The 17,000-nt window shown below is 48.7% G+C and overlaps 1 protein-coding gene across 5 annotated transcripts in view; it reads right to left on the bottom strand.

The window, feature by feature from the left end:
• LOC133343265 (exocyst complex component 6B-like) overlaps nucleotides 1–17,000 on the bottom strand; it is a 97,756-nt gene that overhangs the window by 18,437 nt on the left and 62,319 nt on the right. For 4 of the 5 annotated variants that reach the window (XR_009755230.1, XR_009755232.1, XM_061552717.1 and 1 more), the window contains 9 exons: nucleotides 15,252–15,372; nucleotides 14,307–14,381; nucleotides 13,297–13,394; nucleotides 12,286–12,385; nucleotides 6,578–6,684; nucleotides 5,867–5,978; nucleotides 4,724–4,858; nucleotides 3,780–3,959; nucleotides 3,188–3,329 (listed from right to left, as the gene is read on the bottom strand). Coding sequence is in view for 2 of the 5 variants with exons in the window: in XM_061552717.1 (XP_061408701.1) it covers nucleotides 3,188–3,329; nucleotides 3,780–3,959; nucleotides 4,724–4,858; nucleotides 5,867–5,978; nucleotides 6,578–6,684; nucleotides 12,286–12,385; nucleotides 13,297–13,394; nucleotides 14,307–14,381; nucleotides 15,252–15,372 (1,070 nt within the window). In the remaining 3 variants the exon portion in view is untranslated. The remainder of the gene's footprint in view (nucleotides 1–3,187; nucleotides 3,330–3,779; nucleotides 3,960–4,723; nucleotides 4,859–5,866; nucleotides 5,979–6,577; nucleotides 6,685–12,285; nucleotides 12,386–13,296; nucleotides 13,395–14,306; nucleotides 14,382–15,251; nucleotides 15,373–17,000) is intronic. The other variant, XR_009755231.1, reaches the window with a different exon arrangement.

Here is a 17,000-nt window from a genome sequence, read left to right as displayed (position 1 = left end):
ACATATGTATGCCTTTCAAAACCAGTCTCCCAAGATTCCCAGCATCTAAAGGTTTCTAGATATTTAAATTAGCGAAGGGAATTACAAAAGTTTCCCTCTATGTAACCAATTACATTGGCAAACAAGTCCGCTGTTGCAAATTACGTCTATTTCATCCACTTTGCAGCATGCTTCTTGCATTCATAATTCCTGAAATAAATTTCCAGGTATCTATTGAAATTGAACATCAACACTGAGCAGTTGCACATTTCTACGTCCTAGTATAATATTATGTACACACTAGAGCAAGCCAATTGAAAGATAACATGAAGGTGGCTATAAGACTTTAATTGCGAACTCATGTGAGGCCTATCCAACACTGCTGGTCAAGGCCTATATCAGGCTTAGCTAGCATTGATCAAATCCTTATTTAAATGCATCTCCTCTCATTTAATTCGTAAATGTCATCTTCATCATCTTTGATCATATTCTCTTATGCAGCATTTGTAGTAAATTTTATGTCTTGGATTCTTTACAAAATCACTCAACTGTAAAGTGTTCCTTTAATTGAACATCGCAAGCGTGCACCTTCATGCACTACGGCTAAATAATAGGCCTTTGCAACTTCTTAATTCCCAATGTACCATAGGTGTTTGTTATCTGTCACGACTAGCAGACATTCAATGATCGTTGCTGAGCACTTTCTCCATGAGATACAACGCCAATTTGTTCTAAGAACCACTGCTCTCCTTTCTTGCAGTGATCTATCCTGCTGCGTTAGTTATTCATCAGGGTGACTGTCATTCGTCTCGAGTGGGTGTTCCGGATCGTTTTAAAAACGGTGATTTCTTCTCGCGTGTGCACACGTGCCGTGGGTGGGGGTGGGGGCATACGAAAGGGATGTTATAGGTAAACAAAAAAATAAAGCATAACGCAAGGTGGTTTAGAACGAGAAGAAGACCCGGGATGCTTCCTCAATCTACATCGTCCGAGCGAGGGAGTGAGTGAGCGAGCGAGCGACTCGGCCCGCGGCCGTCACTCGGCGACCGCGAGCGTCTGGAGACGGCGCGTCGAGGAGAAATGCGAAGACGGAGGAGAATGTCGACGGGATGGCCGCTGTCGGACGGGGGCGGGGGGCGGGGGGGGATCGTGGCCGAGTGGCAGGCGAAGATGCGCGTTACGTTCTGTTAACAAGGGCTTCTGTGTGGACAGATCGGCCGTGTTGAGCAGCAAGTATCTCAACACTAAGAGCCTCGCAGCAGTAGAAGTTCAGATGCGGGTTTCTTTTTTCCGAATTGCCATATTGCAGAAACGTTGCCAGGTCTATTCAACTCGCGTGTACCGGTATTTAGTGAAACCGCTCGGGCTAATTAACACACCTGCTCTTGTGAAAAGGGCATTATATTTTGTTTTCACAGGACGATGCTAAATTTATGTATTGCTTTTTTACATATAATGCCAGCACTACGTACAGCAACGTAAGCTTGAGCTCTACTGTGCTGTAGATGATCCGTCTTCTTAAACCGCAACGTATTTGATGAGATGTCGAAGGGAGGATGCGAGGCACACACAGCACGTGGCATTGAGTCCCGAACACAGCGGCTCCAAAGCCACAGCCAATCGGCGCACAGCTGCGCTCGAATTGAGCGCAGCGTGAACCCGCAGCACCCCGTGCTCTCCGACTTAAAAACAATATATACCTAGCACGCAGCTGCTAATCCGTACCAGAAAGAACCCATGCGGGGAGAGGGAACAGTCGTGCCCTTCTGTTCTTGTCGCTGCAGCTGAATTGTAGCAGTGTAGAGTGCCCCCTACAGATTCAAAACATTATAAAAGGTGCCCAGATTCGCGTGAAGTTTGTTTTCGACTCTTTCGTGGAAATCTAAGATGAGCCAGATATTTAATCAACAACAAACACAAAAGGATCAAACCTACTCTTTGGTTCTTTCGGTAAAGTCACTGTGACTTTACCGAAAGAACCAAAGAGTATGGATCCCTGCAGTCACGAAAACTTCAAATCTAGATTAGGATCAAACCTAAAACGTGCTTTAAATGTTGTATTACAATGCAGAATAAATTATGCAGAATGGCAGCACGGTGTGATTCTAATAATTCTAATGCATTCTAATCCCGCACCTCAAATAATCAGGGTTGGCTACGTATGGTGCGAAAGAAGTTCAACATACATGCGTACAAGTGACGAGCACGCTTGTGAATTATGGTCCAATGGGTGGCCACTCCCTCTCAGAGCGTCTCACAGATGCAACGCGCCCTCCCTCCCAAGGTGTGATTGGAGCTTTTCCAGCACCGACATGAAAAGTTTCAGCATATTTCGTGGAAGCTCGCACTATTGTTGGCTGTGCCCTGGCCCTACCCACGTTCGGCCGTTTAACAACTGTATAAGTGGTGGCAGAATGGGTACGTTTTTGTGCGAAATTGTTGGGTTATGAATTTATAATTTATAATATATATTTTTTTCACCTTGGTGCACAAATAGATTCGGGTCCGAAGCATATCTCAGGTCAAATGAGACCGTGGCAGTTCTGTGCCTTGGCGGAAATTCAGTATTCCCACAGTGGGGACCATTTTCTCAAGATGACTTTCATGACTTCCCATGAAGTATTTGATATCGCAATATGCCTGGAGTCACCAGTGACGTAAGCGGTGGCATAGCTGCTCGTCCTGCACGCTACGATTTTGGCGAGCCATGCTTGATTCTACCTTTGCAGAACACCAACGGCAATTGACATCTGAACCGTAGCCTAAAACAATCGTAGTTGATGCAGTTTGTGACCATGAGCATTGGGGAGAATGTACGTGTGTGTGTGGGGAGCAGTAGTGTAGCAGATAGTGCTACGCTGCGCTTCGAACCCGGCATCCCGAGTTCAATTCCCGCTCACGGCCAACAACAGTGACGATTATTTGAACCGGTCCTGGGCCTCCCCTAGGTCGACTCAGCCTCAAATGAGTACCTGGTGCGATGTGCAAACATCGCCACTAGGGAGACAAAGGCGGCCGGGCGTGGTGTTGGCCACCCACCCCCTCGTATGCCATACCAGCCTTCACAGGTGCTCGCTAACAGCACTTGCTCCAACAGTATATTAAGGCATTACGGGGCATCTTTGTGACAAAGACAATGTGTACGTGACAAGAGTGTATGTGAATATGTGCGGCACGTCGGTAGGTGTTTGTGTGTGTGGCCACCCACCCTCGCACTGCATGAGATCGAGGCTGAGCTGCTGCAGGGCGCCCGCAGACAGCCGACTCCCCGAGGCGCCCAGCAGCAGCGCGAGCAGCGAGGCAGCCAGGTGCTTGCAGCACGACATGCACGCCGCCTTCGCCACAGCGCGCTTACAAGAGACAAAGATCCCCCGTGTAGCCTTCAACAGACTGTTGGGGCAAGTGCTGTTAGCGAGCTCCTATTAAGGCTGGGGGTAGGTGGCCAGCACCACGCCCGGCCACCTTTGTTTCAACAGTGCTGATGATTACACACCGCACCAGGCACTCACTTAAGCCCAGCTAGACCAATGGCCCTGTTATTGTCGTGGTCTGACAGAGGGGCCTCTGTCATCTGATACACGTTCATATCATCGACGTTCCTAGACATGAACACCTAACATTTTACGTCCGTTCAATGAAAAGTTGTAGAGAAAAAATAGGAAGCACTGCCGCTGGTGTTTCACCCCATAGTATTAAACGTATACGCGCACTATCGGTGTTTGTCGTGGAACGATAACATCACTGCAGGGTGGACGTGCGTGTCTTTGCGGGTGACCGTCTGATGCGAGGGGGCTTCTCACGGGCAGGCAGGAGAAGAGGGAGAAGATGCTGCGCAGGAACGTGAGCAGGTCGAGGAGGTAGGAGCTCGCGCGGCCCGTGGGTTCCTCGCCGGCCCACGCGTACTCGGCCAGCGACAAAAACTCGTCCACTTTGCCCACGAGGCGCGACTCCACGCTCTCCTCTGCCAGCCGCCGGGCATCCTGAGCGCACGCGCCGTGTGTACACAGCCACACTCACCAGCCGGCTCGGCCACACACCCCCTCACTTGAAATCGGAAGGTCGTGAGGTCAAATCCTGGCTGGGGGCCGACTCAGACCGTTATCTCTCTGGGGTTTAGAAAATCGGTCCTACTTTCTCGGGAAGGGAACAATGGTTTTGCTATGGGTAGACTCGCCCCGGCCATAACAATATGGAATGTCCACCACTGGCTCGGGACTGTGTACAGGAGATAAACACCGCCTCAATGCTCTGAGCAAAAAATAATTCTGACTTTTAATCAAGACAGTGGTAACCATCAAATATACGTTAACATTATTGTACAGGCAGGATGTATTCCATCAGCACCAAGCCCCACTGGACCTAAAGTAGTCTAAAGTTTATGGGCGAATCCGATGCCAGATACGGCTCTAACGCTACTGCTGCTGTGAATTCTGCTGTTGCTGGTGTTGTCGTCCATGCCAGTGCCACACTCTGGCTGTCGCCTGATGAAGCTGGTTGTAATTACTGGTGAAACGTCGTACTCAGATTGTAAATGTTGTGGCTTGGCTCTCCAACACACAACCGGTTAGTGCTGTACTAGTGACGAATTGGCACGTTCTGTTTACGTGACAACCCTTACTAGTTGGCTGTGTCGGGTGGTGGCGGGTTTTAATGACACATTTATATATTTACACGATCTAACCCTAAAAAAAACCTGTAATATGGATGCAATTGGTCGCAAAAGACTCCTAAGTGTTAAACTCACCTTGAATGTGTCACTGGTATAGAGGAGCGTGTTGTGGGTGGCGCTCGTGGCCACGCCAGTCAGGCCTGAGATGAAGTCCGTGAGGGAGGGAAGACTCTGTTCCAGCTCGCCGATGTTCACACTCAGCTGCACCAGCTCCACAGCAGCAACGCATGACACAGCAGCAGCGGCAACAGCAGCGGCAGCAGCAGCAGCAGCAGCATTGCTCGTCACATCGCCACAGCGTAACCCTCCAACGTGATTAGAACAAGTCACATGAATATAGAATTTCACCGAACGCCATCACATCGCATGTCATGACCAAAGTGTTCCACGTTAGCAACGACACCGACGCATTACATCTCAACATTTTAGTGGTGCATTACAACACTGCAGCATGACACTGTACCAGGACATCACAATGAATCATCACAGCTTTGTGTCACAACATCACAGACAGTACACTGCAACACAACATCAGATGTACACAATGGCATTTTACTAGAATGCAAGACCACAGCATTGCATCACATCACGCAACAAAAAGAGTGCAAGCTAACAGCAGGACCGGTTGAGATATCACTCGTCACTGATGTTGGCCATGAGCGGGAATCAAACTCAGGTCACCGTGTTCACAGTGCAGTGCGCTCTACACTACTAAAGACAGAGACACACCCCCCCCCCCCCCCCCCGTATAGCCTCAACAGACTGTTGGGGCAAGTGCTGTTTGTGAGCACCTGTGAAGGCCAGAACAGGACACAAGGACATGGGTGGCCAGCAGCACGTCCAGCCGCCTTTGTCTCCCCAGTGGCGATGTTTACACACTGCACCAGGTGCTCATTTGAGGTTGAGTCGACCTAAGGGAGGCCCAGGACCGGTTCAGATAGTCGTCACCGGCGTTGGCCGCCAGCAGGAATTGAATTAGGGTCGCCGGAGTCCGTAGCACAGCGTGCTCACCGCTACAGCACCGCCCCTCACGCTCACGCACGCACGCTCACACTCACGCACACTCACACGCACGCACGCTCACACTCACACTCACGCACGCACGCTCACACTCACACTCACGCACGCACGCTCACACTCACGCACGCTCACACTCACGCACGCTCACACTCACACTCACGCACGCACGCTCACACGCACGCACGCTCACACTCACACCTCCATGAGGCCCAGCGAGGGCCGCGTTGCGAGCTCCATCAGAGATGCTGCCAGTGCCCGGGCGAGCAGCTGGTTCGTGGAGCGCCGCAACATGTCATCCAGCTCCGTGGTGCTGTGCGGGAGGACGTCGTCGTCGTCGTCATTGTTACAGAATTACAAAAGCACCCCACAGCTGCTCTCGTCTGGCTCATCGTTTAATTTAGCTCGGTGGAAAACGAAGCAAGGCGCCGACAAGCGGAGCAGCTACGCCGACGTCGCGTGAAGTTACAAAGCACGCGCACAAGGGGGGCCAGACGAGACCTTCGCTTGCCAAAGTTATTCTCAGCGATGTAAAGGATGCATTTCTACACTGTGGATTGTCGAAACAGAGGCAGATCTCAAGCGGGCAGCAGACGGCTGAGTTGACAAATTAAAAAAATGTGTCTGTTTCAGCACGTTCATCATACGGACAACATATATTCACAGACCTTTCACACAACTGTACGTATGCTTGGGAGATCCAGAGTGTGACTGATGGACACTTTCAGCAAATTACAAAAATATATAGACTACCATGATTCTGATAAGTTTTTATTAACTACAATAACTGTAAATAAGTTTATTCCTACGTAATGAATTTCAAGATTGGCTGATCGCAATGCAATTGGAGTGTGGAGAAATAGAGTTTTGATATAATATGAATGTAAAAAAAAAAAATACTCAGGATTTTACCTAAGATGCAGGTCCTCGGAAAACTGCAAGCAGGCCTTGACAAACTCCTGCACCTGAGTGTAGATGGCTGGGATGGCCGGGGAGAATGGCAGGCAAGCAGGGAACACCTGCAATCAACACACACACAAAAGACAAAGACCATTTGGCAAGTTGGCTAATCGCCATCTGTTTCCATCCGTACGGGGATGGAGTGTTTCCCCTCGCGCATGGGGGTTTTCTCCGGTTGCTACGGTGTGGTGTGGTTTGGAGGAATCACCAGACAGTTGATTTGGCCCAAATTGGCTCAGTGTCCGATGGCTAGTCACTGTGTGCCCTCTACAGGGAGCTGAGAAAATCCCATGAACTCACGCTGCTTTTCCACCACAATTATAATCATTAGATCCCAGCTGTGCCGGACCATTTCTGCCATGGCTTGGCACAACTCGGATCCCAATGCATGGCTCTTCTCTGAAAATTCACATACGATTGGGTTAGCTTCATCATCCTGAGATAATGTGTACTTTTTCAGCAGTTTCTGAAATAAAAAAAAAAACGCGGCCCTGGCATTGGCCTAAGTGAGAGAGATGCCACCGCCAGCACACATCTCTCCCCGCGGTGACCACGTGACGTCCCCTCTGATTAGCACGTTTGGCTATGTACGGTACGAAAGAAGTTCAACATACGTGCGTCACGACTCTTTTTAGGGGTAGCCTGGATAAAAATGGGTAGCCCCGTTGGCAAAGTGAGCCTCTCAGTCCAGCGTGATCAGACCGCACGGCCCAGCTGCAGCTTGCTTGCTTGCCCGGCTGAGGCTGCCAGGGGAATCCCTCTCGGCCCACTCGCCTAATTCAGGACCGCACCAGTCGACTAAAGTTGACGCAAGAATGCATCAGTCATCGCAAACATTCTGAGGCTGCCTTGGACTCCGCGCTGTGCTGGCTCAAGAGCCATGCTCTCTTGATGGCGCTCCCAACGATCGGGTGAAGCTGCGTTCTTCATCTGGTGCCTTTGTAACAAAATAATATTACCAAAGAAAACAGTAGACGCATAAAAGAAATCAAAATATGGCATCCTTTCCAGAACGTCCCCATTAAAATGCACCCTCTGTTTGTTTTCTTATTGCACAAGATATATCCCAATTGAGCTACTGACATTTAGGCAAGCACCAAAGACTTTTTCCATTCGAAAACTCCCCGCTGACAAAAGCGCCACGCGCGTTGTATAGCAACCCGCGACTCGCATGAGCGATCTGCACCTGATTTCCTTCGTCGGTCTCTGTTTCCCTAATCCCTTTGGTCTGTCTTACACAACGAGTGCTCATAGCCATAGAAGCTGGACTTGATTAAAGCTCAAGACCAGCATTTTCCAATGTTTGTTTTCGTGCAGTAATTGGAATTCTCACACACATTCTCAACACTGCTGGATCAGCGCTCGGACCTGGCCACAGCATCAGCCCCGTGAGCTTGCCCAGTCACTTCACTCCGAGTTATTGCAACCCTCTGCTGAACATACTGCGCGTGCTGATGCTTAGACACATACACGTGCATCAATCATTGGTCTAAAAATACATGCATATAATTCTGTATATATTCATTATATTATACCACACACGACCTACCTGAATAAAAAAAGTAAAAATAAATCCTGTTATCCGTTAATTGAGTGCTTCGTAAAATATTTCCCGGATAAATTGATGACACGGTGGTGATATGGCGTCATTGTTCGTGACAGCATGTGCGCTACAAAAGCGTCACGGATTGTAAAGCGATGATGAGTAGACACATATGTGGCAGGATGATGTGGAGCGAGCTGCAGTTGGATAACTTCTAAGCAATCTCTACTCGTACTTGAAGCACAGCGAAGTACAAAATCACGACGTGAATAACGTGGCTATAATTTACCGAAAGACCCAAAGAATATGAATTCCTGCAGTCACAAAAGCTTTAAGTCAACATATAATGAAGTCAAGATATAATTACTAAGTTGAGGGAAACTCGTGTTCTAGTAATCGTACTGTAACGTGAAAAAGTGATATTGCCGTGGCCCTGCCAGTGATGCTGGATCGGGGTGAAGACTTCTGGCAGGCTGCTGGTAAGCGGGGTCTCCCCAGATGTTGTCACAGCTGCTCCCGCCTCCCGTTCCAGCTGGAGACCACCGGGACACTTCCCATCGCATGCGGGAGACTTTTTGAGTTCCAGGGTTCGAGGAGGGATTGAAGCCATGCAAACGCCCACACCGCTTGCCATGAAACCAGTGGAACCCAATTAGAGGTGTTCTCAAAAGCGTTTTGCGAGCAACGTCAGCCTGAATAAAATGCCGGCGTCCCGTTCGGAATCAAAGTAAACACAGGGGCTTTGTGCAGCAATGGGTAAAGTTTCATAATCATCTCCTTCTGAGCTGCTATGATGAAGATAAGCACAGCCAGGAGTTGACCGGTATATTCACCTTTATCTCCAACAATCCCATTAGTTTTGCCTCATCTCTGGAACTGGCATACACTGTGAATTTTCATTCAGATAAACAACTCTTTCTACTCTACATTGATCAGTAAAAGGCACAGAGAGCCAAACAAAGGCCCCACGTTCATTCCCTGGTGGTCCAAGCAGCAACCTTTTGCAAGCCTCGTAACTGAATATATATCGCCTTTCTCAAAATGACTGGAAAATAAAGGTTTTGAGACTTGGTTACCGATAGAGTGTAATCCCTTGTACGACGTAAACGTTTAAACAATCCTGGCATTTGTGCCATCAGAGTATTTTGATCTTTAAAAATCGTTGCTCCCATGCTCAAAGATATGTCGGTGCTCATTACCATTGGTGGCCCGTTTGCAGCCACAACCACTGTTTTTCCCCACAATGTACCAGAAATGACATCCTCATATCCCAAACTATTAGACATTTCAAATAATTAAGTTACTTTCCAGCGTGTAAATCTGCAGCTCTGCACAAAACACGACCAGCGTTGCCACTCGTGTGTGTGCTAGTGTGCGAGGGCACGTACGGCTGTGAGTGTGCGACGCACAGATGAAGGCGAGCCGCAGACTGTGCGGGGAGCGGAACAGGCTCCAGTGTAGACAGCGGCCACCCCAGGAGTGAACATTGATTGTGCTGCACCAAACATACAGACAAAGATCCCCCGTGTAGCCTTCACAGACTGTTGAGCCAAGTGCTGTTAGCGAGCACCTACGAAGCCCGGCACGGCACACGAGGGGGTGGGTGGCCAACATACACCCGGCCGCCTTTGTCTCCCCCAGTGGCGATGTTTACACACTGCACAAGGTACCCATTTGAGGCTGTGTCGACCTAGGGGAGTCCCAGGACCGGTTCAGATATTCGTCACTGGTGTTGGCCGTGAGCAGGAATTGAACTTGGGTCGCCAGGTTTGTAGTGCGACGCGCTAACCACTGTAATATCGCTCCCCAGACCTGTGTACGTGAACATTTGCACGTGCGTGTGTGTGTGCGTGTGTGTGCGTGTGTGTGCGAGGGGTAGTGTTTCTAATCTATTGAGCAAACAATTGTGCATGTTTATTAAAACTAGTTTCCTTTTTTACACAAACGTCTTCCACTCCTTTACAGTAGTGTACGCATCCCCCTGTCCCATGCCTCATATTAAAGAGGAATGTTGATGTTGTCTAAACGAGCAGACTTGAATTCAATTGTATGGTGTCAATGAATACAGCTGAACTGCGATTAAAACATTTTGTGTGGTCAAATATAAGAAAAATATACAGTGGAGGCACCGTGTCAAAGACGCCAGCACACTGGACTTTAAACTAATACGTACGTACATGTGACAAAGCACACGCAATACATGTGCGTGCGTGCGTGCGCGCGTTCACGCGTCCCATCTCTGGGAGCGAGTGAGCGAGCGAAGAGGGCCAGAGAGAGTGCGCGCGCCGCGATCAGACGCGCCGGTGACGTTCGGAGTGGCCCTCTCTTCAAAGGGAGCGCTCTCCGCATGCCCTGGACGCCTGCGTCACCGCGCGGGACGAGCAAAGGTCACAGGGGACAAGCGGCGTTGAGGTGGCGGGGGGTGAGCGGTAATGTGTGAAGGGGGGGTGGCAGGATGCGACAGCTCAGGCGTTCACGCAGAGGTCACGTTCCGAGACTTGGGAGGGGCGCGAGATGACAACAGAGAAGGAAAGCAGCCAGGTTACCCCTGTCGGGTGTTATGGGAGAACATCGAAGGGGCTTGAACACTGCTCTCTTGCTGACCCACACCGCCTTGCCTGCTAAATACACACCGCACGACGACAGTTGTGTTTTGCCGAATCATCCTAAAGAAAATGATCTTCATCGCATATGTCAGTAAGAAGCTAAGGTATGGTAGCAAAGCACTTTAGATATTTGGTAGTTAAATTTGGATCAAAAGTCAAAGTGTTTTCCGTTTCAAAGGAGGGATCTCCATTGGTGGCCTCGAGCCAGTGATGGAAATTCCACATTTCCACGGCAATGGCCAAATTCACGAAATTAAGTACGATTTTTGTGGATAAATAGAGTAGATTATTATTAGAAGTGGAAAATAAGCCTTTGAGTCAAGGGGGAATGTGGAATGTGTTGGCATAACGTTGCCAGACGAGGGTAAGCAACTTGGTGGAACTTTGGAATAGAGCGTGGAAGCAAAACACTGTGGACATAATCAACAAGAAGAGGTTGCGATGGGTGGGACGTGACCGTGCCATGGCAAAGCTCAGGTTACAGAAACGGCATTGGAGAGGCGCTCAGAGGTGAGTCGCCAAGACCTCGACTGCCGAGATGTGAACCTGCATGCCCCAAGAGCACACCGGAGGCGTTGATTGTGAACCACGAAGCTGCCGTGTGATCTAGAGGAAGGATGAGACGGTGAGGTGTGGTGGCAATGTTTTCGCCACTTTACATTTGCTTCGTAACTTAGAAACACGAATATATATTAGATGCTTGGGTACCCTCTCATTGTTATACTGTCAGCTTCCTGATGTTCTCAATAGGAGGTAAAAGCAGATGGACACGTCACACATCATCAAGAAACAAAAGCAATGAATGAATGAAGGGAAGTGAGAATGAGATATTCATATCTATGCAGGAATCCTATGAGAAAGCAAGTCTCACTAGCGTGACCTCTCCATGGTTGATAACCCATAACACCCGGATCTGACCCATGACCTCCTGCCAACGATCCATGGGAACAAACTTTCTTATGGTTTGTGCAGAAACCATCCGCATTTCCTGAAGTAATGCATTGTGGTACTCCTATCTTTGGTAGCCATCAAAATAAATGTGAGCTAGAGGCAGCAGTGATGTCGAGATCGATAATGTAGACGTGTTTAATCCCACAACAGTCACCAATGCTCAATGCTGAAAAGTCTGCAGCAACAAACGAAGACATCACCATCACTAAGTGGCAAATGGCGACTGTTGTTGTATGTGTGTTCACACGTGTGTGTGTGTGCTCGTGTTCGCGTGTGTGTGCTCGTGTTCGCGTGTGTGTGCTTGTGTTCGCGTGTGTGCTCGTGTTCACGTGTGTGTGTGTGCTCGTGTTCGCGTGTGTGTGTGTGTGTGTGCTCGTGTTCGCGTGTGTGTGTGTGCTCATGTTCGCGTGTGTGTGTGTGCTCGTGTTCGCGTGTGTGTGTGTGTGCTCGTGTTCGCGTGTGTGTGTGTGCTCATGTTCGCGTGTGTGTGTGTGCTCGTGTTCGCGTGTGTATGTGTGTGCTCGTGTTCGCGTGTGTGTGTGTGCCCACAGGCTGCTCACTGTGGGGATGCTGGAGAGTGGGAAGGCGATGGCCAGACGTGCGCACTCTTCTTCCGAGGCCAGGTTCACGGGGCTGTACGAGTCACCATCCAGAATGTTCCTTACAGGCGACAGAGGCACAGTGAGCGCAGTGAGCAATGTGGGAGAACCTCACCGAACCACCAGTCTCAGCTGCTGGCCTGTTCGCGTGTCAGCCCGAGCGCTGAAACATATTCTTGGACATATTTTGTTTTGAACACACTTGCTGAGCGAGGGCCCAAAGGCTAAAAAACCTCAATGGGCCATCAACAGACAGCACCATCGCAAGTTGTAATCGATACGAGGCGACAGGTCGCTTGAATTGAGCAAGGCTGTTAGAAGAGCTTGGAGAAAAGAGACGGCGATGGGGGGTGGGGGCGAATTCCCAAGTTGAGCGACGCGAGTGAAGAAGCAGAGAGAGAGAGACAAGTGCTGCGACCTGCGGTGCCGTCACTGAGCGCAGCGAGGTCGAGACGACGCAACAGCAGAAGCGGGAATTCCTGCAGCCTCACACGGAGCCGTGATGTTCATTTCAAACTGGGGTGCTGCGGTGGCGAGATGTTTACTACCTCGCCTGGTATACAGGAGGTCGTGGTTGATCCCGACCCTGATACCTGCTGCTGCTGTAGATTCAGAGTTTGCGGGTCCTCCTGTTTTTTCCTCTACATTTAGAATCAACACACATTTAGAGTATTCGCCTGCTGTACATTAACACGTGATAAGCCACTTTGTTAAGCTATCATTTGTGGCCAGGTCGCTTCTGAAAAGAGAGCTACATATTCAAAGAAACCAATCTACGTAACTTTACCGAAAGACCCAAAGAATATTAATTCCTGCAGTCACGAAAGCTTTAAGTCAAGAATTGAGAGCTACATAGCTCAGTGGGCCTTGCCTGGTAAAAAAAAGTTTATAGTTTACATAGTTTTAACTTGGGATATAGTTCATAACCTTGCTATTCACTCCACCAGATGCATCGCGCGAGGCCACACTCACTGGAAGGCGGCCGCCCACTTGGCGTGCAGAGCCTCGCCGTACTGCGCCCGGAAGTCGTGCAGCAGCAACAGCAGCTGCTGCACGGGGACTCCGAGACCCTGCAACACAACCACTGCCATGGAGTCCTGGCACTGGGATGTCTTGGTGTGCTCTTACACTATCGTTGTTGTTGTGCTGCCTGGCCCAAGCTTGCACTTGGAATTTATGTACGAGTGCAGTTTGTACGTCCACGCTTCATTTACGTTAATATGTATATATTTGTTTTGTGACTTGCTTAACATCTTACTCTAGTATCCTTTATTGTATTAATTTGGTGATGTCACTTTCTGAACCCCGTCACCCACTGGACATCTGTGAAAAAGAGCTTCATAGCTCATCAGATTCCTCCAGGATAAACAGGGATTCTGATTCACTGCCCATTCAGCAACACACTGCAAACACAGCAAGCGTGGAGCAACCACAACTTTAGATCGGTAACTACAGCGCACAAAGGCCGTCTAAGAACTTAATGCCATCATCGACAATTTGCAATCAGCAAAACACAACACTCGGTTACCAACTGAAATGCACTCCCGGCTCCGTGAAGGGGCGGCTTACATTTGCAGAATTTTTAACACGACACCGCTCTACAGGATGGTGTTCGTGACTATGGTTTGGGCTTTTATGATATTCTGATGAAGTTATATTATCGAGACAGAATTGCTCTCATCCTGATTTCACGATGGTACGATTAAAATAATGCAAATATATTCCTACGAGCGAATGTCAGTTGAATAAACGGTTATCGAGAAAAATAGGAGGTATTACATTTAGGGTAGCCCTCGTACGTAAACATTAGGAACGGAAGTAAAATATGGGTTTGGGTTTTGGGGGGGAAATAAAAAGTTGTGATTTTCAGTGAGCGTTGAAGAGGTGAGACGAAGGCAAGTTAGCGACTCGTGTCGCTGGGCAAGCGGGAGGCGCCAGATCTCTCCCAAAGCCAGGGCTGGCGCTGCGGGGCGACGGCTCGCCTGCATGGTGTCAGCAAAAGAGACGAGGAGCTCCTTAAGGCCTCGCACCAGCTCCGGCTCACTGCAGCAAGTCTGCTGAGAGAGCACAAGTAAGTCAATATTCACACTTCCACGTGCCGTACCCATACGGACAAGAGGCTGTGTACACGCACGCATGCCATATTCTTCGGTGCATATCGAGCATGATGATGAAATACGTGCAAAGAGCATTGCATGTTCTCTTTCTGAGCGAAGTGCTGGTTTGTTGTGGGAAGCAGATTTCATGATGACTTGTGAGCTCACGAGTGTTTCGTGTTACACTGCTAAGGTGGCCACAGAAGTGAAACGCGCTGAAACAAGCTCGTCGGGACATTTTACACCCTCCCATTCTCACACACTCAGGCAGTCTCGACTGATTTCACAGAGGCTGGGTGGGATTCTGTGGCAGATGACTCCATTTTGGTCGGCCATCCAGATCTCAAGATTAAACATCTGTTGAACGCATTTCAGATTTGTTTGCATGCACGCAGACTCATTTCTCTTTATGGTGTAATGGAGACGTTTATCATTTTAAATGGCACGCATCAGGTCATTATTGCACGGGACTTGGGAATTCATCACATCCCTATCAAACTTGTTCTGTATGCATGATGCACTTTTAAATATAAATTTTAACTCAAATCTTTAAAACTGCTATTTGTGTTAAGTTCGTTGTCCTTCCCCCGCGCCTCCGCTTAGCACGGTTGGCTACATACGGTGCAAAAGAAGTTCACCACACATACACACGTGTTGAACTTCTTTCGCATCGTACCGTACGTCGCCAACCGTGCTAATGGGTTCCAATGACGACGTTTAACCTGCGTACATTCGCGTGAGCATCTCTTTGAAACGAGCGACAGCATTGTGTAGCGGGGATCGCGAGACACGTGGGGTAGTGAGCGGCGGCGGGGCGCCGTGCGCACGTACAGCGAGCGTGCGGACCGCTGCGAGCACGCGGGTCAGGGCCGAGTCCCAGAGCTCGAGAAGGTGCAGCCGCTCCAGCAGTCCCCGCGTGCTGCACAGCACTCGCTCCTCCACCACGAAGAACCTGCTCGGTCCCGCGTCCACACGCACAGCACAGCAAACGCATTGCCGCTAGCGTGAGCCGGAGGATGCTTGATGCAGTGTCAAAGTGAAATGTCGTTTCTATTGGACAAATTTCATCGCGAACATTGATCTCCGAGTTAGCGTTCAGCTGAAACTCCTCCAGGATAAATAAAGATCCAGATTCTGATGATTCAGCTAAACCATTGTACATTGCAGTTGCCAATAGTGGCTTGCATACTACAATCTAGTTCTTGACCAACCTGCTTAGGAAGTAATTTAGGTATACTGGCTCAGCTATGACTCTAGGACAGAGTAGAGACAATTAAAAGATTCTGTTCATGAAAACAAGGAAGATTAGCCTCTCCCCAAGTGTTTAAAATGGAATGCAACTCTTAAACATGCAATGCAAAATACATTATCGGTATGTCTTATATGTGTCCTGGGGTATCTTACACAAATTTAAAGCTAACCGGAGTACTATAATGGCACTCCTGAGTATTACTATGAAGTGTGTTTTCGTTTCCCATTCTCGTGAGCAACATAAAAATGCACCATCAAAAACCTTTATGCGTTTAATTCGGCCAAGCTCAGGTGTGGATGGTTATTCATGGTCGGAGGCAATAAATGAACACGTGAGGAGAGTGTCAGTAAGATCCTTGAAGGGGACAGCAGGTCTGTCGTGTTGCTTTGGGGTTGTTCCCTAAGTTGGCGGCCATGTTTGTTGTGTCTTTTTAGGGGCAACCAAAATGGAGGATTCTTGCAATACGCGTTCATGCAATGGGGATATAACTGATGGTTGAAAAAAAACGAAAATAAAAGTAGGGAGAACAAAAAATCACGGACAAATATACCTGCCAACTTTTAATGACAGAACTGGGGCAACGCCTTCTTACGAGATGGAGAGCGTGAGAATTAATAGCAGGCACCAGCGCTACAACACAATAGCAGCCGTGGTAAACCCAGCAGGCCAGGTGCAAAGCATTTCTCTCTCTTTGGAGCGTGCTGTCTCCCACATGGGTGTTAACCCACATTCTCATCGGGTAATGTTGGCAGCTATATGCATCATGATTTTCACGTTTAGGAAAAAAATTCTTCCCACGCATTGCTTCTGCGATGAATAATTCTCGCACGACCTTTGATGCCAGACCGCCCATGAGCTGTGAACACATGGGTATGAAACGCCTGCACTCTGAGGCAACGTTTGGTGAATAGAAAATATCTCTCTGAGCTGACGTTCTCCCTTCATTTTCACCGTCTTCTCACCTCTCCATGGAGAGAACTGTGAGGTAACCACAACCTGCCAGTGCACAGTATAATACTGTATATCTCCATACGTAGCATGACATCCAACATCCTTAACCTGGCCCCACCACGGCCTTGTAAGTGGTAAATCAGACAATGAGCCTAATGTTGTTTAAACCATCTACGTTAATAAGCTGAATCCGTTTTCAGAAAGACAATGGCATGTGCCCTTCTGTGACACTACCACTTTTTTATTTGTTTCATCTTTTTAAATAAACGAGAGCACAACTTGTATATGAGTCACATATATCTATAAACCTCGAGTAACACAATCGTGTTTAAAGAGCCATGATAAGGCACTTTTAGAATTCATTGTTAATGGCCGAG

The sequence above is a fragment of the Lethenteron reissneri genome, chromosome 17 (assembly GCF_015708825.2).
Source record: "Lethenteron reissneri isolate LAM-NWPU_2019-01 chromosome 17, ASM1570882v1, whole genome shotgun sequence".
NCBI classification, from domain to species: Eukaryota; Metazoa; Chordata; class Hyperoartia; order Petromyzontiformes; family Petromyzontidae; genus Lethenteron; species Lethenteron reissneri.
The sequence above is the reverse complement of the archived record's forward strand: the minus strand, read 5'-3'. Positions and strand labels throughout refer to the sequence as shown.